At 31.5% G+C, this 21,618-nt stretch overlaps 1 protein-coding gene across 2 annotated transcripts; it reads left to right on the forward strand.

Annotated features, from left to right (window-relative positions):
• Positions 1 to 383: 383 nt before the first annotated feature.
• On the forward strand, positions 384 to 18,270 carry LOC132717286 (E3 ubiquitin-protein ligase TRIM45-like). 2 transcript variants are annotated; one of them, XM_060700728.1, is made up of 2 exons: positions 384 to 474; positions 14,621 to 18,270. In XM_060700728.1, exon 2 carries the CDS (start codon positions 14,674 to 14,676, stop codon positions 16,555 to 16,557), a length of 1,884 nt encoding a protein of 627 aa, XP_060556711.1. In that variant the 5' UTR covers positions 384 to 474; positions 14,621 to 14,673; the 3' UTR covers positions 16,558 to 18,270. The 2 variants fall into 2 exon arrangements, with proteins under 2 accessions (XP_060556711.1, XP_060556705.1); XM_060700722.1 differs by lacking the exon at positions 384 to 474 and adding an exon at positions 4,644 to 5,052.
• Positions 18,271 to 21,618: the final 3,348 nt, after the last annotated feature.

Raw genomic sequence — 21,618 nt, forward strand, 5'->3', positions numbered from 1 at the left:
AACCATCCTTCTGGTGTTTTTATTGTAATTTAAGCGTTTACCTTTAAATGTTCTATTAAGCAATTTTGTTCAATTTGGTTTTGCTCTTAAAATATTATTCTAACACTGTCGTCTGCGTGTGAGCAAAACAAACATTGACAAGAGAGAAATATGACTTCTATCAAATGGAATGATCGATCTCAGCGTGAGGGCACAATAAAATCATCCTAGTCCATTAATGGGACCGTTCAATACAATTTGAAAACCATTGTAATTTGTATGAAAGTTGTAAACACCGAGCGGTAAATATTTGATAACTGAACTACCAATATATATAAAGCAATTAAACCGGTATTATCATGTCTGCTATGTTAGATCGATAGTGAAATCTTAATACATGTACACTTTCACGTGAGAAATCTAGTTTCTTGTGATAAACAAATTATGGCAAATTTTGTATTTAGAATTTTGGGAAATACAGTTAACAGGACGAAGGTAAGTAAATTACTTATATGAGTAATGTTAAGTCATGCGCGCGTCATGACCTATTGTAGCATCTTCTAAATTAAAATCAATCTGAATGTGGTACAATATAGATAGTATTTAAAGACATAAAATTGTAAATGCGATCTTACGTCTGTTCAAAACATAATTTCAAAGAGTTAATAATTTAGTTTGTTGTATACGTCACATAATATTCAATTATGTTTTCTAATGAAAGTCAATTCAGCATGAACTATAAATGATAATATTCATAGCTACCATATAGTTGCAAGTATAAAGGCCTCAACAGAGGGTAGGATTTAGTTGTACAGCACTAATTAGAGATAAGATGTACAATTTTCAAAGCTATACAACACTTGCATTCAGACGGTAATTCTATACTGTAAGAATCTTCTGAGGTTTCACCTGAAAAGGGTCCCTTTACATTGATTCTTTACATACTTTACTCACTTAATACTTTTTTTTTTCGCCATGAGTAATGATTGAAACACCTCCATTAAAAAAAAATATATATATATATTTTTTTTTTTAATGTGAAGCCTGACCGAGACTCAAACCTGGGACCCTCGGAATACCGTACTGCGGCTCTACTGACTAAGCTATGTGGCAGCCTACAAACTACCTCCCCTCCCCAAATTCATGTAATTAGAGAACAACTCAATACCGTGACATAATCATTTTCGGAATAATTTGGGATTCGAACACAACACAACTTTGGGTCTCCTGAAGAGTTTTTCAACATCATTTTCACCCCATCTTACTACTTTGTTTACCTTTTAGCCCTAATTGTTCTGGAATTTCATTCATTACATCCATTATCAGGAGATAATTTGCTTATCTGTTACTTGTCATTGTGGGAGGTCTGTAAAAATCGGTACGACAAGATTTTCAAAATAGAACATGTCCTATCCCTTACATCTCGACATAAGGTTTCCGAAATCAAGAAATAGTAGCCTTCACACATTAAGATTTGTCTGTACATCTTAGTTTTAATTGGTGTTGTACTTCAAAATCCTACCGTCTGTTGAGGCCTTAACATATATAAACACTTCCGTGTATCTTAATCTAAAAAAAACCCCACTCCATTTAATATATTGAATGTTGAGTTTTGTATAATCCGGTGCATGGAGGAGTGTGGGGGCGGGGAAAGGGAGCGGTTAGGTATGCATAAACTATTCCTACAGTGCAACCGGTCGAACTTAGAATACATGATGAGAATTTAATATATTGAGATTTAAGAACATTAAAAATATAAGGAATCGGTTCTGTTTCATCATGTGATAGGTTGATTAGCAAATATTTCTCAGTTCGCGTCTCATTATGGAGGAGCTTTTGTACGAGGACGTTATCCGGTTATCTTTCCAGATGGAACTCCATTGTGGTTAAAAAGCCCAAGAATCATAACAATTGAATTTCCTACATAGATCAGCTGGGACAGTAAAAACAGAAGGGTATGCAAGAGATAATAAAGAGACATATATTGATAATCCTTTTATGCTATTCTTAGCCCGATTTGGGTCATTTTGCTCAAGAAAAATGATTATTGTGAAATTTCGCACACATGTTAATGGTCCAGACCTGCATCATATGTAACATAGATCTCGAAATATTATTTCCAGTCCCTTCATGTTTAAAAATCTCCGTGGTGTAACTTTTAAGTGATTATTTAATGTATGTTAGTTTATCTATATTCCTAGTCGTATCTGGAGAAATACAAGAGTATAGCTAAAAAGTCACTTTATGAGCGTTGAACTGTCGGTGTAACTTTAAACATATTCAACTTTCAAAATATCCTACAAACAAAACCTCATATAAAAAATGCGATGTTTAATATTTAAAAAAAAAATTGAAAAAAAAAAATAATAATCCTACAGTGCTTAATCGCGGTACACAATTTATAATATGGCTGATTCTTGTATGTAGACGAGTATACCGACTTCTTACGAAATAAAAGGAAATTAATACGCTTATAGGACATTGCTCCATTTCAAACTTTGACAGCTATCCCGAACGGGTTAATTAATATAAACATTTTCTACTTTTTCAACTCAGACTTTCACAAACTTTCAGCTACGAACATTGATAAAAAAGACGACGACTGTATAGTTAGCTGACAGATTCGGAGTTTTGAAACAATTTGAGTAATCTTGAGGAGGATACAAACGTGTTTTTTCTTGAGAAATGATGATTAAGTTGATTCATTTGATTTCATCTTAGATTCGAACAATGATTTATAATGTTTTATTAATGGGCAATGTCAAAGTTTGCCGGTCGGAAGGTAGTCATTCACACTTGTAACGCAGAATTTTCAGTATTTCTTCATAACCGTTGATTTGAAAAATAAGACATTGATGTTTGCTGATCAGAAGTTATATTAAAATGCCAATATCGTGAGAGGAAACAACAAGAACAACAACAAAACAACAAAAACTACCACCAACAACAGAAAATTAAAATACAACCGAAAGAAACAAAAGTAACAACAACATCGTGAGAGGAAACAAGAACAAGAACAACAAGAACAACAAAAACAACAACACCAAACAATAATAATAATAATAAAAAGTAAAGATAAAATAAAACAAGCAACAAATAAAACGGAGGGTTGGTGTGTAGAAATCATTTTCATCGATAAACTTCGACATTTCGACATAACCGATTTCGGAGCATGATACATACTGTACAAAACTATATCCCAAATAAAATTTTAATTTTCTGTGCTTCTTCAAAGTTTATAACACCTTATAGTGTATTAATTTGTGCGATAATTATTCTCTTTAACGTCATTTTGCTCGCTGTACTGGTCTATACTGGTAGATTAATTGAACAGCTTTGCAATTTATCAGTTCTCAGGGGAGTAAATAACAACAGCAGCATCAATTTCATGATAATAAATGTTACAGAGATAATTTATTACTTTTTTCGTTGGACATGTTTTTCCTTAAACCGATCAAAAGAAAAGTATGTCTTTTTCAATGATTCTTTTAAAAACTAAAACTATCTATTTAACTAAAATGCCGTTTAACACGGGGCACATTTTTATATTTCTTAATATTTGTGAAATCATTTTAGATTAAACCAAATTGAATAGTTAATATAATTATCGAGACACCGTTTAGCACAACTTAATACTATAGATCAATATGTCAGTCGGTGATATTCAATGCCGTATACTATATTCATTATTGTGATCACCATTCAGCAATTTTCATTCAATCAAATATTTCATTTTAAGAAAACATCAAGCGTTAGGATAAAGGTGTTTTGAAAATAAACAAATGATATGACAAATTGACTGCATGCTATTTCATAAAAAAGCATCACATGGAGTATTTTTTTCGACCGGTTTCTAATTCTTCAAAGAAAAAAACAACAACAACAGACAACTCATTACAAATCACAGAGCTATATCTTGTTATAAGTATGTTATAAAATATACGCCCGCCAATAAACTGCAGTATTAAGTGATAAAAACCTACTTATGCGGCTACTAGTGTACCATTTATTCTTAAGCATAGTATCATCACATTAGTACATGAACATAAATATCAATATGCCCTTACCATAGGGTGACTAAAAGAATATTTTGACATTGAAAAGTGCAAATTCTATATAACGACACACTGTGTTTTTCTTCCTTTCTTTCTTTTTTTATTTTTATCTTTTGCTAACTCAGCAAAATTTAAAAAGATCACACAAACGTTAATACAAATATAAAATAATCAGTAACAATAATCACTTATTAACTTACTTCATTTGGCACCGTTTAACAAAATGAGCTACGTTTATGGCTGAGCCATGTTGCCCCCACTTTGACTCTCATTATCAAGTCAACAAGTCTAGTGAAAAGGTCGTTCAAGTTCATAAAACGGTATGTCGGTGTCTTTTTATGTGCTGACTAGTTAGTTATTCATTGTCAATGTATTAAACTGACATTTGATAGCATTGAATAAGTTTATTCATATTTTTTCTCAAAAAGTGGATTAAATATTATTCTTATACATGAAAATATTGAACGTTAATCGTAAAATAAACCGAAAATGATTTTATAATCCATTCAGCCATAAAGTGTTTTATCCATGTCGAAAATAAAATATGTTTTCCCATGTCTTACATCTTAATCTCTCTTATAGGCCATTGAATCTTTACCAATGCTAGGCGTTTCACTCCAAGTAAGCAAACATTTAAGTTTAATATGCAGACGACAATGTAATAAAATTCGCGCCAAAATGTTTAGAGATTTAATAAATTTGCTGATACACAATTTAATTTCTTACGAGATAAACCCTACTTTTACAGGTAGATCAATCGATAAAGAATTTCAACGGTCAGCGATCGGGCCCAAAGTTTATATTAGATTTAAATATGTATTTAATGCCATTTTATAATTCAGTCGAAGCGTGAATAAGGTGTGTGATTTTAAACAAAGAAAAATTGAAACTTTGTTACTCTTTAATTGTACAGCTTTTAAGCGGTTAACTCTTTAATACATGTTGAATTCTTCTAATGCGAGCAAAAGGAGGAAACACCTGGTAAACAAATGATCAAAGGATTTTCGGTTTATCAGAGGTTGGTAAACAATTATTAGATTTTAAATATTCAGTTTTTAAGAATTTTTCTGTTTATTCAAAATTGCTGTAATTAAGATATATACAGTAACATTTACTTAGTACAATATTGATATGGGATTAATAGCAGATTGTTGTTTAGGAATATTAAACGTCAATTTTAAATGCAGTTCTGTTCATAAAGCTGAATAAAGCTATATCTCAACCATGTGTGGTTTTATTTTAAAAGAAAATGCTTGGTTCACGACTACCCTATATGTTCACCACTGCTAGTTGTGGCTTTGTTTTTCTTAATAAATTATGTGTAGTGATACGCAAATGCGACATACGACTACAAAATGTATAATCATACTGTATTATGTTATGCAATACACATGAGTTCTATTGATGAGACTTTTGCCCGCTTTATTAAAGAAAAGGGGTCGGGATTAAGTTGCTGACGATAAACCTGTTCATAAAAGTATTTTGTTAACAAACATTTATAGCCGACAACAAGCGCTTACGAAGCTCAACCAAGATTATTCTACATTGTTTTCAAGCTAATATTTACGAATGTAGAAATTTGATGCGAGGTTTCGACACATGCCTTTTTCACATTTTTTTCTTGGTAAATAAATTTGATGCCATAGTTTATATATCATTAATTTTACCATGCATTTGTCAAGTAATTCAAACGGAAAAAATATTAAGGTTTGGAGAGGAGTGGGAATGGGGTGGGGCGTGGCAGTTAAGTATTGATCCGGAATCTAGACATAACCCGTTACAATCTGTCACTAAAAAGATATTTTATTCATAATAACAAAATCTTCAATAATAATTAATTATCATAAGATATTTAACATCTGTCAAATTTGGTTTTAAACTTTGTGCTCGAAGTGCTTAACAATCGTTTTTGTATGTATTGAATGCTCTCCTTATAAGAACGCTCATATCCAGCACAGCTGTGATTTGCCGTGTTTTTGTGTAATTCTTTTATTTCGATCCAAAATAAATAATGTTTTACAAAAGATGTTAGAAAACCGGATGCATTTCAAATTTAGGCTTGGTGTATTATAACCATTTGCCACTGTGTTAATGCAAGTATTATTTAAAATAAATAATTAATTTATCTTAATTGTTCTTACCAAAAGGCATCTTTGTCCTGACGTTTTGCCTATTAGTTATTTTAAAAAAAAACTTAGATCACAAGACAAATACTTTAAATGACTAAGTATCTATGCTACAAGTACGTAACTTTGACATTATCTCGATATATTTAGATAAATTTTGACAATTTTATGTCTATATCTTATATTATACAGATAAATTGAACATTTTCTATGAATTTGGATAATAACATGACGAGATTGTGTAGTGTTAGTCTGTTAAATATTTGTTCGCTGTCACAGTATTGTGCACCCAATACCCATGTGTGAAATACTCTTGTGAAAGGAGCATAATAATCGGACAGCCAATTGCAATAAAATGTAAAAAAAATCAGATATTAAATTTCACACGATAATGCGAAAACGAAAATGCCAAAATGTCGAAAACACGGAATTACGGTAATGGTTAGTTTTAGGGTAACCCGTATATTTAAACAAAATAGCCGCCACAGTAAAAATAATACTTATATTGTTTACCTTTGCTTCAATTTTAAATCAATCAGTCTAAATTAAGAGATGTCATGTAATCGAAACATTCAAATACTGCCTTAATCTGTCCCGTTCACACTTAATAACTCGTAACATTTTAATATATAAGTGTTCAAACATGCCTAAAAACGTTCAAACAAAATCAGGGAAGTATATATATACTGAATAATTATGTCAAACGAAAAGCAAAATTCCTTTCATGAACAGATTTACTCTATTTGCTAAACAGTTTACATATTGTTAAACGTATATTTTAAAGTATCTTATCTGATATTATTCCTTATCTGAAAAAAAATTGATTTTTTTGTGTGATTTAAACTGGTTTAAATGAAGAAAAAAACATCAGAGAAAATGCATGTTGAGTTGTATTAATGTTATATCCCGCAAACGATATCAATAACGAGGAATGTTAGGTACACTTGAAGTGGTTTTCTGGGTTATAAAGTTATATATCAATGATGTGTAAGTGTAGGTTGTTTGTGAATATCCCAATATAGATCGGTCCTTTTGAAAATTATATGTACCAGCTTGTCGATATATTGTTATGAAAGACTTTTAAATATAATGTCAACATACGTTCGTGACGTAAAGACTTTGGTCATACAAATTCCGTAATACGGAAACGTCTATTTGGTACTATCCTTATTTTTCACTCCTTAAAATGACCGTATTTTCATCAGAAAACTTATAGGTATACAATAAATCAGTGTATTGACAATATCCCACAGTCTGCTGAGATAACGTGAGATATTAATATTTATACAGGATTTAGAAAACAAATAAATCCCCGCATTGACATAAAAACCAAACGGAAAACTGTTTGTGGATTTTCATTCACATTATTTTCAACAGAATTAGACCATTTTTTTTGTTTGATTGACTCGATATCGTTCTATTTTACAAAAGGTCATTGTAGTGATAATTTATAGGAAGTTAAAATTACCGTCTTCCATAGTTATAATACAATCACGTAGATTGTCCTCTTTTCATGAAATAAATGGAACATTTTATCGTTAAATGAGGCCTACCAATCGGCAATGAAATTAGATCTGTTGGTATAGACTTGTATTTGCCTTTACAACAATGATGGCCCAGTTCTTTTTAGATGCGTTTTTATCTCGTGGTTTCATTTGGCTGAATAGTTATGAAAAGAATATTTTTTATATTAAATTATACTTTAACTCTTATATTATTGGTTAATAGAGTGAACCGTTTCTTATTCAAGTGGTACACCAGCTTAAAATGAGTTTTAACAATTTTCAAAGCAGATAATATTGTACCAATAATAAAATATATTAATCTATTTGTGACTCTTATCTAAGGTATCTGTACTGATATAACTTTATGTTCGCTTGTGCGAGTAGAATTATGTTTTCTAAACATCGTCAAAATTGGACGGTTTTATTAAGATTGCAAAAACTGTTCACTCATAAATAAACACGTCAGTACATTTTTCAATGTTACGAGTCAGCTTTCAACGTTTTATATAAAAGAGTTATAAATCGTTCGAATCATTTGGTGGATATACAAAAACAGCGTACTCTATTATTTAATACAATATTATGATACTATTTATAGTGTAATTAATTAATAAATATAAAAATATGGCTTTTCTACATGCTACCCATATTTGTACCTGAAACGAAAGGCTACTCGTTTGAAATGCGGGTGTTTTTGGAACTTGCTACTTTAAAAATAACATTAAGATGCTCTCAACGTCTAATTAAATCAATAAGAGAATGAAGTTCTTAAAATACCAAGTAGTGCGGTGATTTAAGTGTCACACAACAGACACCAGTCAAGCTCGAACCGACGATCATACAGTATAGATGTTTATATAAGTTATACATAAACATTAGGTCATGCCCTCTACAGATAAGATATAATGGAAAATTGATGAAAATGTGTCCAATTAAACTATGTAAATGCATTATCACATATGTTTATGGCGTGGGAATTCAGGGTTTGGATTTTAAATATCCGGTTGAATATAACTAAGTAATATCTCTATCTTAAAATTCTATCATAATAAATTACCTATATATGTACACATAATGTTCGGTAGATATGATAAAGGTAATGAAAACTCCATTATAAAGGCGTTGTCAATCTCGGATTCCGATAACAAACCCCCTCACACACCAATAAATATATTGACAATTATAACAGCAAATATTTGAACAGTTAACAAAAATGTGCTTATCGAAATACGATAATCATTTGTGTCATTTTAAACACTATTTTAAGGATAAGCAGATCACTTTTGTACTTTACGCTTTCAATCAAAACTTATTAAGAAGGATCGGTTTACAATATATTTCAAAAGCGTTTAAAAATCAACAAATGATTGATAAACATCTGTGTAAATTCTTATAGTTATTTGATAAGATTATTCCTTAAATTAGTAAAAAAGAAAATATTTATATAATAATAATGATAATATTAAAGTCTATGTTTGAAGCCTTTGAAATATTAAAGGAATTAACATCTGAACGTTCCGAATGAAGATTGCACGCAAGGATGTCAAATATTTATCGTATTCAAGAGTGTTAAAATAAGGATACCTTTTGTAAACATTTTACAGCCAGTTTCCTATAAGTTTGCTTTCCTCCTTGATATTTAATGACCATAACAAGAAATAACATAATAATAATGTATAATTGAATGAAATCGTGCCATTTAAGAAAAAAAGCTAGTTTAATGTGTGAGTTGTTGTCACTCTATGAACAAAACAGCCGTTGGTATTATGATGGTATCAAACAAGCAATACATACAGTGTGGCCGTTTTATAAGTGTAAAATGCTTTTAGTGATCTCCGAGAGATCAGAAAGATGATTTTTGAAATGGATGTTGTAACACTAGTTTACCAATATTTCTGAAATTATGTGTGACGTGATTAAGAAGTCAATCAAAATAATTGGTCCATTTATTCTTTACTTTTGTCAATTACACCGTAGATCAAATGATTGGTTTAGCATGATAACCGCCGCGGATGTTTCAAAATTCAAAATTTCACCAGTTCATGTTAAATGTTGAATTTTGCTTACGCCGGTGCTACTGGCGTGAATGGTAGTTTGCACTTTACAGTACCGTCCATAAACAGGCTCAATCAAACAAAACCTGCAACATTTTCTATATTACCGTGATGGGCTTTCTTTATAGATTCTGTTTCTCTCTTTAAGCATAATGGAATGTATTTTCCGAAACATGTTTTTCTGACATAAAAACTGCTGCAAGAAACGCTTAAATGTGTACATTTATCAACAATTAACAACTGTTTAAACTAAATCAAGAACTTAAATATTACTTTGAAATAAATAATAGTTTACACTGCTTTGAAATGTTAACAACGCTGTTTCATATACGGCTTTATACGTTGATTTTATACATAGCACATTGTACTATTGTTATTACATACTAACATACCCTCGGCCATTGATAATTTCTCGGTGCATTTGTATGACGTTCTATTACTAGTTAAGCAAAACAAAGTATTTATTCCCCGTGAAGGTAAGTTTTATTAGAAAACCTGTTAGCAGTTAGTAAATAATAAAGACTTAAAACGTTTCAATTTCCTTTCCTTTCCTGTCTGCGTATGTAAGGCAAATGATTTCACATAAAGCTTGGCAAATACAGCACGATATAATTCTGAGTGTGGTAGGCAGAACGTGAAGCAATGAATTATCAAATGTTACAAGAGGAAATTGCTTAATGCCGTGTTGACAGTTTGTTAAATGCCGTGTTGACAGCCTGTTCAAGATTTTCGGAGACTTACTGACAAGTGACCGACGTTATAGTTACATATTTGGCGGCTAGAAATGATTTATGCGTCCCCGAATAAAAGGAAAATGGCGATTATTTGTAAAAACCTGAAATGAGTTACCTTTGGGCTTCGTATGTTAACGGATGTCGCGACTCAGTTACGAAACGTTGAAACGTTCAAATATTAATTTAAACATGGATTAACGTGATCTGAGCAAACAGGATATGATCATTTTCCATTTTACCACAAAAATTGAGGTACCTTTTGTCCGGTATCATTTAAAAAATAAACACACATTAAGGTATTGATATCCCTTGGTTTACTATTTTCTTATATATCAAATCAGGGACAATAACTATGAAGAACCTTCAGATGAGTTTACAGTACACACCGGTTACAATTTCTCAAAAAAACCAAGAAAAAAAAACACTACTTCGATAGATAAAAATCCTTTTTTTAAATGCTCATATACTAATTAATGTAACTTACAGGTTATTTTGAATATTTAAATAACTTTAGGGACATTTTACCAGAATATATGCACAAAAAAGTTAAATAAAAAGAAGTTTGCATAAAAGAATGGACATTCAATGTTCTTGTTAAACAGTAATCAATATACATAATTTTATATAAATATTCTATTTAATCTTAAGACTACGTTCCATGATTACCAACTCAGGTTTGACGGAACAACTTTATATTCGCATTTTAACTATGACTGACCAGGTTTAAAGAGAATCAATGTTGAAAAATACGTCTTTCCCTTTCGATATGTAATGCAAAATTTTTCAGATATCTAGATCGTAACACTGGTTTCAGTGCTACAAAGATATGTCAATAGAGTACAAGTATTTTTCAAGTAGTTAGCAAGTTTATGCATATTTTAAACTACATTTTATGGTTTTAGTTCGAATTCGTTGCTTTCTGCATTTTGAAGTGAGAAAATTATCTATTACAATTTATACAATTGTACTTTATCGCGGTCTGATTTTGCTGGTGACAACGATCATATTGCTTAATATATAATTATATCTTTGCCCGATAGATTTTAGTTAGACTTGTGATATATTTGCAATAAACATCCGTTATCTTTAAAGGCACCTATGTTGTATATACCAGTAAATTGCCAATATAGCACAGTTTGGCAAAGATAACGCGCTCAATGTATATTGACACTGGAATTACCAAACAAATGAACCCCTAGCCTGACAACATATACTATATGGAAAACTTCACCCGTTCGTAAACTATTATCAAAATTATTTTCAACAGAATTTAAGCAATTCTAGTTTGCTTAATTTATCGAATCGATATCTATTTTACAAAGAGCCATTGATATAGACGATAAAACGGCGTTTAAATCACTGTCGCTTGATTTTAAGCATTAAATGGAATCTTTTTTTTAATTAACTTTTGAATTCAAATGAGGTATATCGGTTTATCTACAATGAAAAGAAATATATATTTGAAATTGTAAAGAATAGGGACTTGTATTTGATAACTCGTTTCATCTATAACAATGATGGCCTAGTTCTTTTAGGTTGATTTTTGTCCTCTGGTTTCATTCGGTTGAATAAGTTTTGATTAGTTTTGAAAGACTATTTGAAGATAATGAGTAAATTTAATGACCTGTCTACAAAGTACGTGTCTTTGTGCTAGGTTGTAACCATTTAGCACAAAGTCTTTAACACTTTTGGAAGAAAGTAAATGCACTGACAGCTTTATTGAATAAACATGACATGTGCTTTGAATACTTAATAAAAGGTGGTAGAGGTTGTATTCCGATATGTCTCATATTTAAAATGAAAGATTAAACAATTTAGATAAATGTTTTTCTTGTACAATATCTGATTTAAAAGAAAGAAATCTTAGTTATTTAAATAGGTGTTAAATGTCACGTTATACCTGGTAAAGGCTTTAGCATACCGCTACATTCATGTTACATTGTATTACTAAGATCCTTTTATACTAAAACCTGTCGGCCAATAAAACAAATTAAAATGTCTGGTGAAATAAATAATAATCGAGAGATTACCATAAGTAGATAAGAAAAATTCAAAATCTGATAGTCTGGTAGAGTAGCTTAACATCATCACCCAAATTGTTTATTAAATGATTTACACAATTATATACAAAATGTAGTTAATAAGCAATGGAAGGAGGTGCTGATGGTGTGTCCCTTACAACACAATACATACAGTATATACATATATTGACCTATACACATTTTAATTTTTATTGTCATAGTCATACCACAGTTAATAACAACATTATTTTCACGTCTGAAGACATACATAATATTACATACCGATATGAATTGTAACATTTCATGAGAAAACGCAAAAACATTTATTGTCAGGTTTACATAAATAGGGCAACACTATCACAAATATTGACTGTTATAAAGATCGCAGGTTTATGCAAAATTCCGTCATATGCAAAGCTTCTGTCCTCATATCGAAGATCACAAATATTACTGACGTTTATCTTCGTTTTTCAGTGCTATGCAAAATAATTTCATATTAAATACGGAAATATTCTTTAAAATTTCTTCGTTTTTAGAAAGAGTATTATTTTTATCCCATTATTATCGTTTTTTGAGTGTTCATCTACGTTTTTTTTTGTAAGAGCGATTTGGTTTGTGTTTGATAAAAAAGACTAAACTGTCATAATATCTGTCACTTCATCGCAATATTATCTGATAGAATCTCTCATTATACTTTTAAATTATGTCTATATCTCTCAAATGAAACAGCAATTAAAATAAAATACAGAGTGATTTATCACGCTATGAATAAACGTGGAGATTTCATCATCAATTATAGATCCGTTCAATTTACAATGATATCTTTAAATTGAATCGCTTTGCAATTTTGAAGGAAAGCATCTTCTGCCCTTTGTATTGATGTTGATACGAGTATGCATTACTTATTGTTGTATTTAAAATGCCGCTAATTTCCCGTCGTTCTTCTTTGAAAATTAAAAGAAACCTGTGATGAATATATATGTATACTATTTAATTGTTTGACATATCGACGCTTTTTTCTCTGACAGGATCATATGGATAAGGCATTGACTGACTGCTAGGTTTGAACACTATAATTATGACCTTTTAGAACAAGTCAGAGTCGAGAAGAAATATTGTTCTGTACTGAAAATCATTAATCAAATGTTTAATTTGTTATCCCTTGATACATACTGTTACAAATGGTTTGCATTACATAAGATATAAGTGTTTATTCCCGCCAAATAATCATTTAATAGAAAGGCTTCTAGCAGTCTGTAAATATTTGAGACCTTAAATGATAGACTTCCTTTCTCTTTCTGTCTATGTTAGCGAATGATTCCCAATAAAGTAGTTCACATACAGCTCCAAATGAATTCTAAATTTTGTTTACTTAGAGAAGAAAGCGGATCAAGAAACATTCCATTATCGAATAACGCAAAAGGAAATTGGTTGATTTAAAGTTGCTAGCCTATTCAAGAGGAAGTCAAAAGGTTCAAAGACTTTACAGACATTTCGCAAACGAAGCCATCTTGAACGTTATATAGATAAATGTTCAATTGCTCAACTGCAAACATTTTACTAAAAAGACATTCGTTTTTTAAACCAAAACATTTTAGAAAACAAATTTATGTTCATTAAAGAGATTTTCAATAGAATTCCATAAGTAACTGTAAAAAAAAGATAGTTGGAAAGAAACCACAAAGTTTATATTTTGTTTAAGTGAGAAATAACGTTATGAATCATGCAATTTATTTATCATTTGTCATTAACAAGATATGTATATTCATAATTGAAATTATGATTTATGCATAGCATTTAAATGTATATCGACGAATAACAATGCAGGGGACATACAAACCGAATAAAATCACGGTTATCAAAATATATTAAAAATTTTCAATTACAATTTCTTTCCATCTTATATAAATATTATCTCAACCGAAATCTGTATGAAATTTTTTCCTACCCGTAATTATATTCTGGGTGATAATAAATTTTGTCTTACATCGATTTTGTTTTCATTTATATGGCTATCGATCGAATGCAAATACAAACGTACTCTTGTTTTGAAATCTACTTAATGTTTCCCTCAGGTTTTATTTGTAACACTTGAAGTATATTTATTATTGATTTAAATTTATTGAACACTCTTGATATTTTGCAGGTATAAGGGAAACATATTGATCCGGAGTAGAGTGAAAGACAGTTTGTCTTAACATGGCCACCCCGGATGTTTTACAAACAACTTCAAGCATGACGGAGAACTTTACAATTTGCGGTCTCTGTCAAGAGACGTTTAGAAGGCCAAAAGTGTTAACGTGTCTTCACACATTCTGTTATGAATGTTTAAATGATCACATTGAAAAAGTGTTAGGACCTTCAAAACATCGCCAATTTTCTTGCCCATCTTGTGATATGGATATAGAACTACCAGCTCTTGCCGCAGATGGACATTATGCAGATAACCTAAAGGATGACCAATTTATGACAACATTGGTAGAGTTAAAGAAAGCTCTTCACGAGGATAAATCTTGTGACATTTGCATGAGAGGAGAGGAAAAGGTGACTGCAGTAAACTGGTGCTCAGATTGCAATGATGCCTTATGTGAATCGTGTTCAAAAGTCCATCTGCATTCAAAAATCACGTCCGCACATGCAGTGTCATCGTTGGAAGAAATGAGAAAAATGCCACTAGAAACAATAATGCGAAAGAAGAATAAAGTGAATTGTGACAGGCATGGAGAAAATATTACGCTGTTTTGTGTTGATTGTAAAGACCCTCTCTGTGTTCAATGTTTGGCAGTTTCACATAGACGATGTGAGAACGTTATTACGGTTACTGACGCTGCTACTACGCGAAATGATATTGACAATATTATGGAAACACTTCGTTCATTACAGCTGTCGTTAGACAGTGTTGATGGCGTTGGTCATATTGAAGCACATTTAGAAGAGTCTATTGAAAACTCCAAACATGAAATCATGTACCTAAGTAACTCTCTATGTGCTAGGATAAGAGACCAGGAAAAGTTTCTACTGAAACAGCTTGACAGTAAAGCGAGTGACGCAAGAAAACTCCTTAAGGATAGAACAGAACCGAGAAAGTTGCAAATGAAAACTGCAAAGTCAGCAAGTCAGCGCATGAATAACTTATTGAAATATGGAAGCGATGTAGAAGTACTAATGGCATTTAACCAAATTCGTAAGCAGATTGACGACTACAATGCTCAAGTTGGGGATATCAATCCAGAAAGATTAAAGGTGAAATTGGAGTTCTTTCCAGATGAAGGTTCCCTGACTTACCTGGATGAAATGAAAACGCTCGGAGAACTCCGTATTGACACTGGTGCAGATGATGGAATTTCATGTTGGGGCGTGACATGTACAGTTCATGATGATATCATTGTCACCGATTGCAAAAATAAACGTATACAAAAGTTCAGTAAAACAGGAGAACTTGTGGATCATATCCAATTAGATGATGAGCCACGTGACATAACAACATGCGGAAATGGCAGTGACGTAGCTGTACCATTAATTGGTCGTCTTATCATATTCATCTCAACAAGAAAATCATTAACATTGATCAAGAAAACTAAGACTGAGAGACAATACGATGGGATCTCGTACTCAGAAACCGAGAGCTATCTTGTCACCAGTTGTATGAGAGAGCGATGTATTGATATTATTCAGTTAGACGGCGAGGTTCTGAAATCGATCGTACACGACAATACAGGCGAACCTCTGTTTGAGGAACCCCGCTATCTATCAGCTTCTATTGACGGGACAATAATTGTGTCTGATATAGGTCTAAATGCGGTTAAGTGTATAGACAGTCGTGGTCATTGTATTTACACGTACAAAGGACATAACGATCTTAAAAACCCACAAGGGGTCTGTGTAGATAAAATTGGAAATATATTCATAGCTGACAATTCAAACGACCGTATCCAGCTTCTAACTAGTAACGGTGTGTTTCAGAGATACGTTCTTGTGAAAGATTCTGGTTTAGAAAGACCTTGTGCCGTAATGATTAGCGGGTCCAGCCGGCTCATCATTGTGCAAAATGATGGCATGGTAAAGGTTTATACCTACTGCTGAAAGTTTTACTTTGGATGACGTGTTTCATATTTGTCATTATTTGTGCATGTTGGGGTACAGCATACATTTTATTTGGTTTTAAATACAAACGATGTAATAGATAAGGATTTTTTTTGGATTGCGGTATTTAAAATTCATGCAGTTTCAGCGAATATATCAAAATATGCGCCTGGATGTATAACAACCATGGGACATGTCACATTATCAGTATCGTGCAAATTTGAATTTATGATATTGTATAAAACCTACAGGGAATAGTCATAAATCATCTAAGTTACCACAGTGTGTCTATGTGTTGACGTTGTCTTAATACTTTAACTGCAGTATTACAATTTAATATACGATTCGCTAGATTCTACATATAGCACAATTTATCAAACGCAAAGGATACGCCTATTTTAAGAACACTTGAAATAGTGTCTACATAGGTTTTTATCTAGATGTATTTATTGTTACGTGCAGTATCATTAATGCAAATGAATGAATAAAGATAAACAAGATCTGCTAAAATATCTTCAGAGAATATTTCTATGGTTTTTCTTCTATAGCTTCTACACTTCTTATATCTTTTGTTTTGAAGGATACATGAAAAGAGAAATATCATTTTTATGTATTGCTGCAGTCTCTTTGAATTTAACAAATATCATTCGAAAGCAATCTAATTATCGACAGAAGCGATTATAAGTGCTTCATGATGTTAAATGTTAAAAATACTTAACACTTTATATTTGTTTAAGAACTTTTACTTGTATGACTTAATATCGTTTTCTTACAAGTTTTAGGTATTTGTAAGGCTATATGTTATATAAACTATTTCAAGAATGTAGAATAAATGTACTTACTTCAAATTTTTGATGTATCATACAGCTCAATGCTAAAAGCCATATTAGTCAACAATCCGTAAGCAGATAAACATATTTTCTTTAATGTTTGAAAGCAATTTTGAAAGACCTTTTTGAGTTTAGAAATCAATTATAACATTTTCAATTTTTTTAAGAACCTTTGTTTTGTCAGTGTAGAATGTTCTTTGTTATCGTATTCTCCAATATTGCCAACAAACCTAATATTTCGTATTGAGTTTCTTCTTCTTCGAGTGATATGACTGTCACCAGAATGTGAAAGTTTCTATTTTGTTTTGTTATTCATTTAACCAGTACCACTCTATCACAAAGAGTTGAAATGAGTGTTTGTATGTAATATTGTAACACTTAACCTGCTGAAAGAACCTGGCAATAGCCACTGCAGACACCTTAGTACCAGTTTAGACACCGATTCCCTAGCGTCTTATCAGGTACCTATTTGTTTGAAATGTCATGTCAGTCACTATTCATGTTATGAGTGTTGAAATGTGTGTTTAATAAGTGTTTTAATTAATTCTGTTTTAATTAATTCTGTTATGGGTTTTAAAACAGTTTTAATGAATGGTAAAATGTGTGCACATGATTTTTTAATGAATGATTATGTGATGTATTATAAATGAATATTTAATATATTTTGCATGTATCGGTTGGATATTTTAAACTTTGAATTTCATGATTAAACTTTAACAAATCTCAGAAGATATAATGGAGATGTTATTCATATATGTAGAGAGTCTAGAAAACAATTTATGTTCGTCCAAAATTTATATCTCATAAATATATATATCCATGTTTTTGTGATATTTGTATACCTCTATTAAACAGGAATTGCAATAAAGTATTCATGTATAAACTTCAATATTTCTGATCATTTCTTTAATTTAAATATTTTGTTATTATATGAACAGATTTGAGCCACCGGAAAGTGTTTTGCTTTTTTCGTATTTGCCTAGAAGCATATTTATAAAGAAATGACACAGGTGGAAGTTGAGGCACAAGAGCACGCCTTAAAAAACTACTTATCTTTTGTGAATAAGAATAGTGTATTCCTTTTGTAAAATAATTTGACGATTTTGACTTAATTAAAAACTTCCGGCAATAAGTGCTTTACTTAAACCATTCTACTATCCGCAACCTTTTAGCCATATCCGCATAATATTTTAAATGGATGGACTTGTCTGTCTATATTCAGTTTCTAAAGGATTTTCTATTAAATTCAAATTAATACGGTCCGTCAACTGAAAAGCAACTTGCTTGATAAAGGTCGTTGGGTTATTGCCACGGAAACTACTTAAAGGGAGCCGGGGAAGTTTAAACATGTGCCCAGTGGTGTCTGAAAATATTGAACCGACCCGAGAAATAAACGCGCGAAAATGTGATGTCGTAAAACAATTTACGTAAATTGTCCAAAAAAGTTGTATTTTTTAAAAATAAATTTCTATATTTGTCGAAGAATATACTGCTTTTGCACACCCAGACATAAAATAATAATAAAAAATAAGAATAAAATAAATAAATATAAAGCGGTATTGTAGTTTTACGGTTACTAAAAGTATTTTCGGGAAGCATAAAGCAGTGCCGGGGTATATCGAAGATACTTGAAGGACCAGGGGAAGTGTTACAAGCAGTGCCAGGGACGAGAATAACCCCACAATGTCCTGCAGAACGCTGAATGGATTCATACTCTAAATTATTCTAAAGTATTTGCACTTTTTTCCTTAATTAAGATTTCTGATTTGGTTAACATTATCCCCAGATTAACATATAAACAACAAAATAATACTTTTTCTGTCATAGTATATTTTGCCATTTATTACTTTATGCCCTTAAAATAAAACATTGGGATAATCAGTGAAACGCTACTGTTGTAGATCATGACAGCAATAAGAAGAAATATATTAAACAAAGATATCTTACTAGTTCATTGAATAAACTTCGTCTAATAAGATACATTTTTACTTAATTAAACACCAACAGTTTTGAAGATAAAGTGAGTTGGTCGTGTTTCATTATACTGTAACAGACTATTTAACAATAGGTCAGGAAGTTGTCTACAATGGATAACAGTTTGAGAGTAAAACAACATGCCATTCTTAAGACGGAAGTAGGATTGTTGTTAAAATATCAATGCAGTCTTTTGCGCAATCTGTTAAACGAGATATTTTCCTGGAAACCAGGAAACTGTTGAAAGGATACATCAGTTGAACCAGGAACTATAAATCTACAGCTTAACCAAACTGTATAGTTGTAAATAGCTATAAACAAACTTATACTGATAAAATGAAATACTCAATAGTTTTAATTTCACAAATGATTTCTTAAATGTTTTCATAAGAAACGTTATCTTAATTAAATATCATCATGCCAATACGCCTACATCGAACTTTTATCATATTAACTCAATTTGATATATAGAGGGTAAAGAGGAAGTGCATGGCCAGTCCAGAAAATATTGAAGGAGTTGAATAAATATATAATGTGGAAGTCTGTGGCGAGCATAATGTTATTTCATTAAACAAGTAGCGAACCTACACGATTATAATATTCTATTTATCAGGTATAAAAAATAAGGACTGTTTACAGTAAGAAAAACACATTGTCATTGATGCGCGTATAGTGTAAAGCTATTATATGGCGTCTTAACGCTATGTTTGTAAAACACAACTGACGTCAAGTCAAAATATATTCTCGGTCGTTTAATACCATCCTTTACGGAATTGCAAAAGCGACACGGCTTTGTGATCAATACCTTTTTATATTTCCTTTGGTTTTTACACACTGGCAATGTTTAGTTCATACGGAGTCAAATCTCTACATAAGAGTAATGACATATAATTGCCATTAATTTTACTATCAGATGCTAGAACAACATAATGAAAGAACCACCGAACCACCGACCTTCCGTTACCTACCCGGCAAGATTTCTTTCCACAACAAATTCAACGTCCCTTAATATCGTGATATTCTTACCTGTCACATTAATACAAATGAAATTTTTAAATCACAGACGATAAGACCACCGACACGAAATTTGTCGAAATACCACTATCGATAAACAGTTCTCTATCTTTAAGGTAAAAAAACATGTTCAGAAAGATTTAAATAATGTTCTTTCTAGTAAATAGTTTTAAAGAATGAAACAACCACCTTGAATTATCTTAATGAATATTTTAAAAAATGCAAAATATTTTTGTAGTAATAGCAATTTATTATTATTTCATAAAAAATGCACGAAAGGACATCTGAGGTTCCCTAACCAGTTAAAGGTGGAAAGTCGCCATGTCGATGTGACATGAAATACAACGAAAGCAGCCACAGCGTCATGGATCCGGTATAGGCCAAATTGATCTTATATAATTTGTCTTGCGGAAGACAATGTCGCTATATAGAAACAAATCGGTTCCAAACGCTATCAGTAAAATGGAGAAATATTTACAGGAAACTGCTGGATCGGAAATGGTTGAAACAATACATTATTTCTGCCCCACAGTTAAAGGAAAAGATAATATGATATAGAAATATTTCTGATATCAAGGTCAGTTTACATTGCCTCGTTAAATATCACGTAATCAAACGATAGGCTATGTTTGCTTTCGAATCAATATAAGTTTGAAATTGTCACAAACGCACAAATTTACAATTCTCATATTGAAATATAACATTTCTAAATGTTTGATATATTTTAGCAGGGGCGGTGGCCTAGTGGTTAAGGTGTCTGCCTCTCAACCCGTGGATCATGGGTTCAAGCTTTAATAGGGTCACGACCATGTTTCTTCATATAACTCCAGTACCGGTTGGTTCAAGAAGCGGACTCGAAAGTGATTAATATAAGTTGCAAGAACTTGTTTTCGCAATCAAGCTTAAATAATTATGTTTAAACCAACATTTTAGCAGTACGCAGATTTTTACTTGTATTGTAATTATCATTTTTACATGCGACAGAGTGAATTTCTGCTTGAAACTAAACTTAATTATGATCGATACAAATAAGTTACATTTTTGCAAATTAAATTCATATTTAATCATATACATGAAATAATAAAACAGAATTTCCGGAAATGTCGAGTGGCATTATACTGTAATGAAGGATGACATTCTGTTATTGATGCGTTTATGAACGTCACACGTCTCCGCAAAATATGAGCCGCGTCACGACAAAACCAACATAATGGGCTTGCGACCGGCATGAATCAAGACCAGC

This window comes from Ruditapes philippinarum, unplaced genomic scaffold (genome assembly GCF_026571515.1).
Source record: "Ruditapes philippinarum isolate M1 unplaced genomic scaffold, ASM2657151v2 ctg807_1_1_1_1, whole genome shotgun sequence".
Taxonomy (NCBI): Eukaryota; Metazoa; Mollusca; class Bivalvia; order Venerida; family Veneridae; genus Ruditapes; species Ruditapes philippinarum.

Coding starts and splice junctions, on each gene's coding strand:
- LOC132717286 (XM_060700728.1), top strand. CDS start 14,674: ATGGCCACCCCGGATGTTTTACAAACAACTTCAAGCATGACGGAGAAC.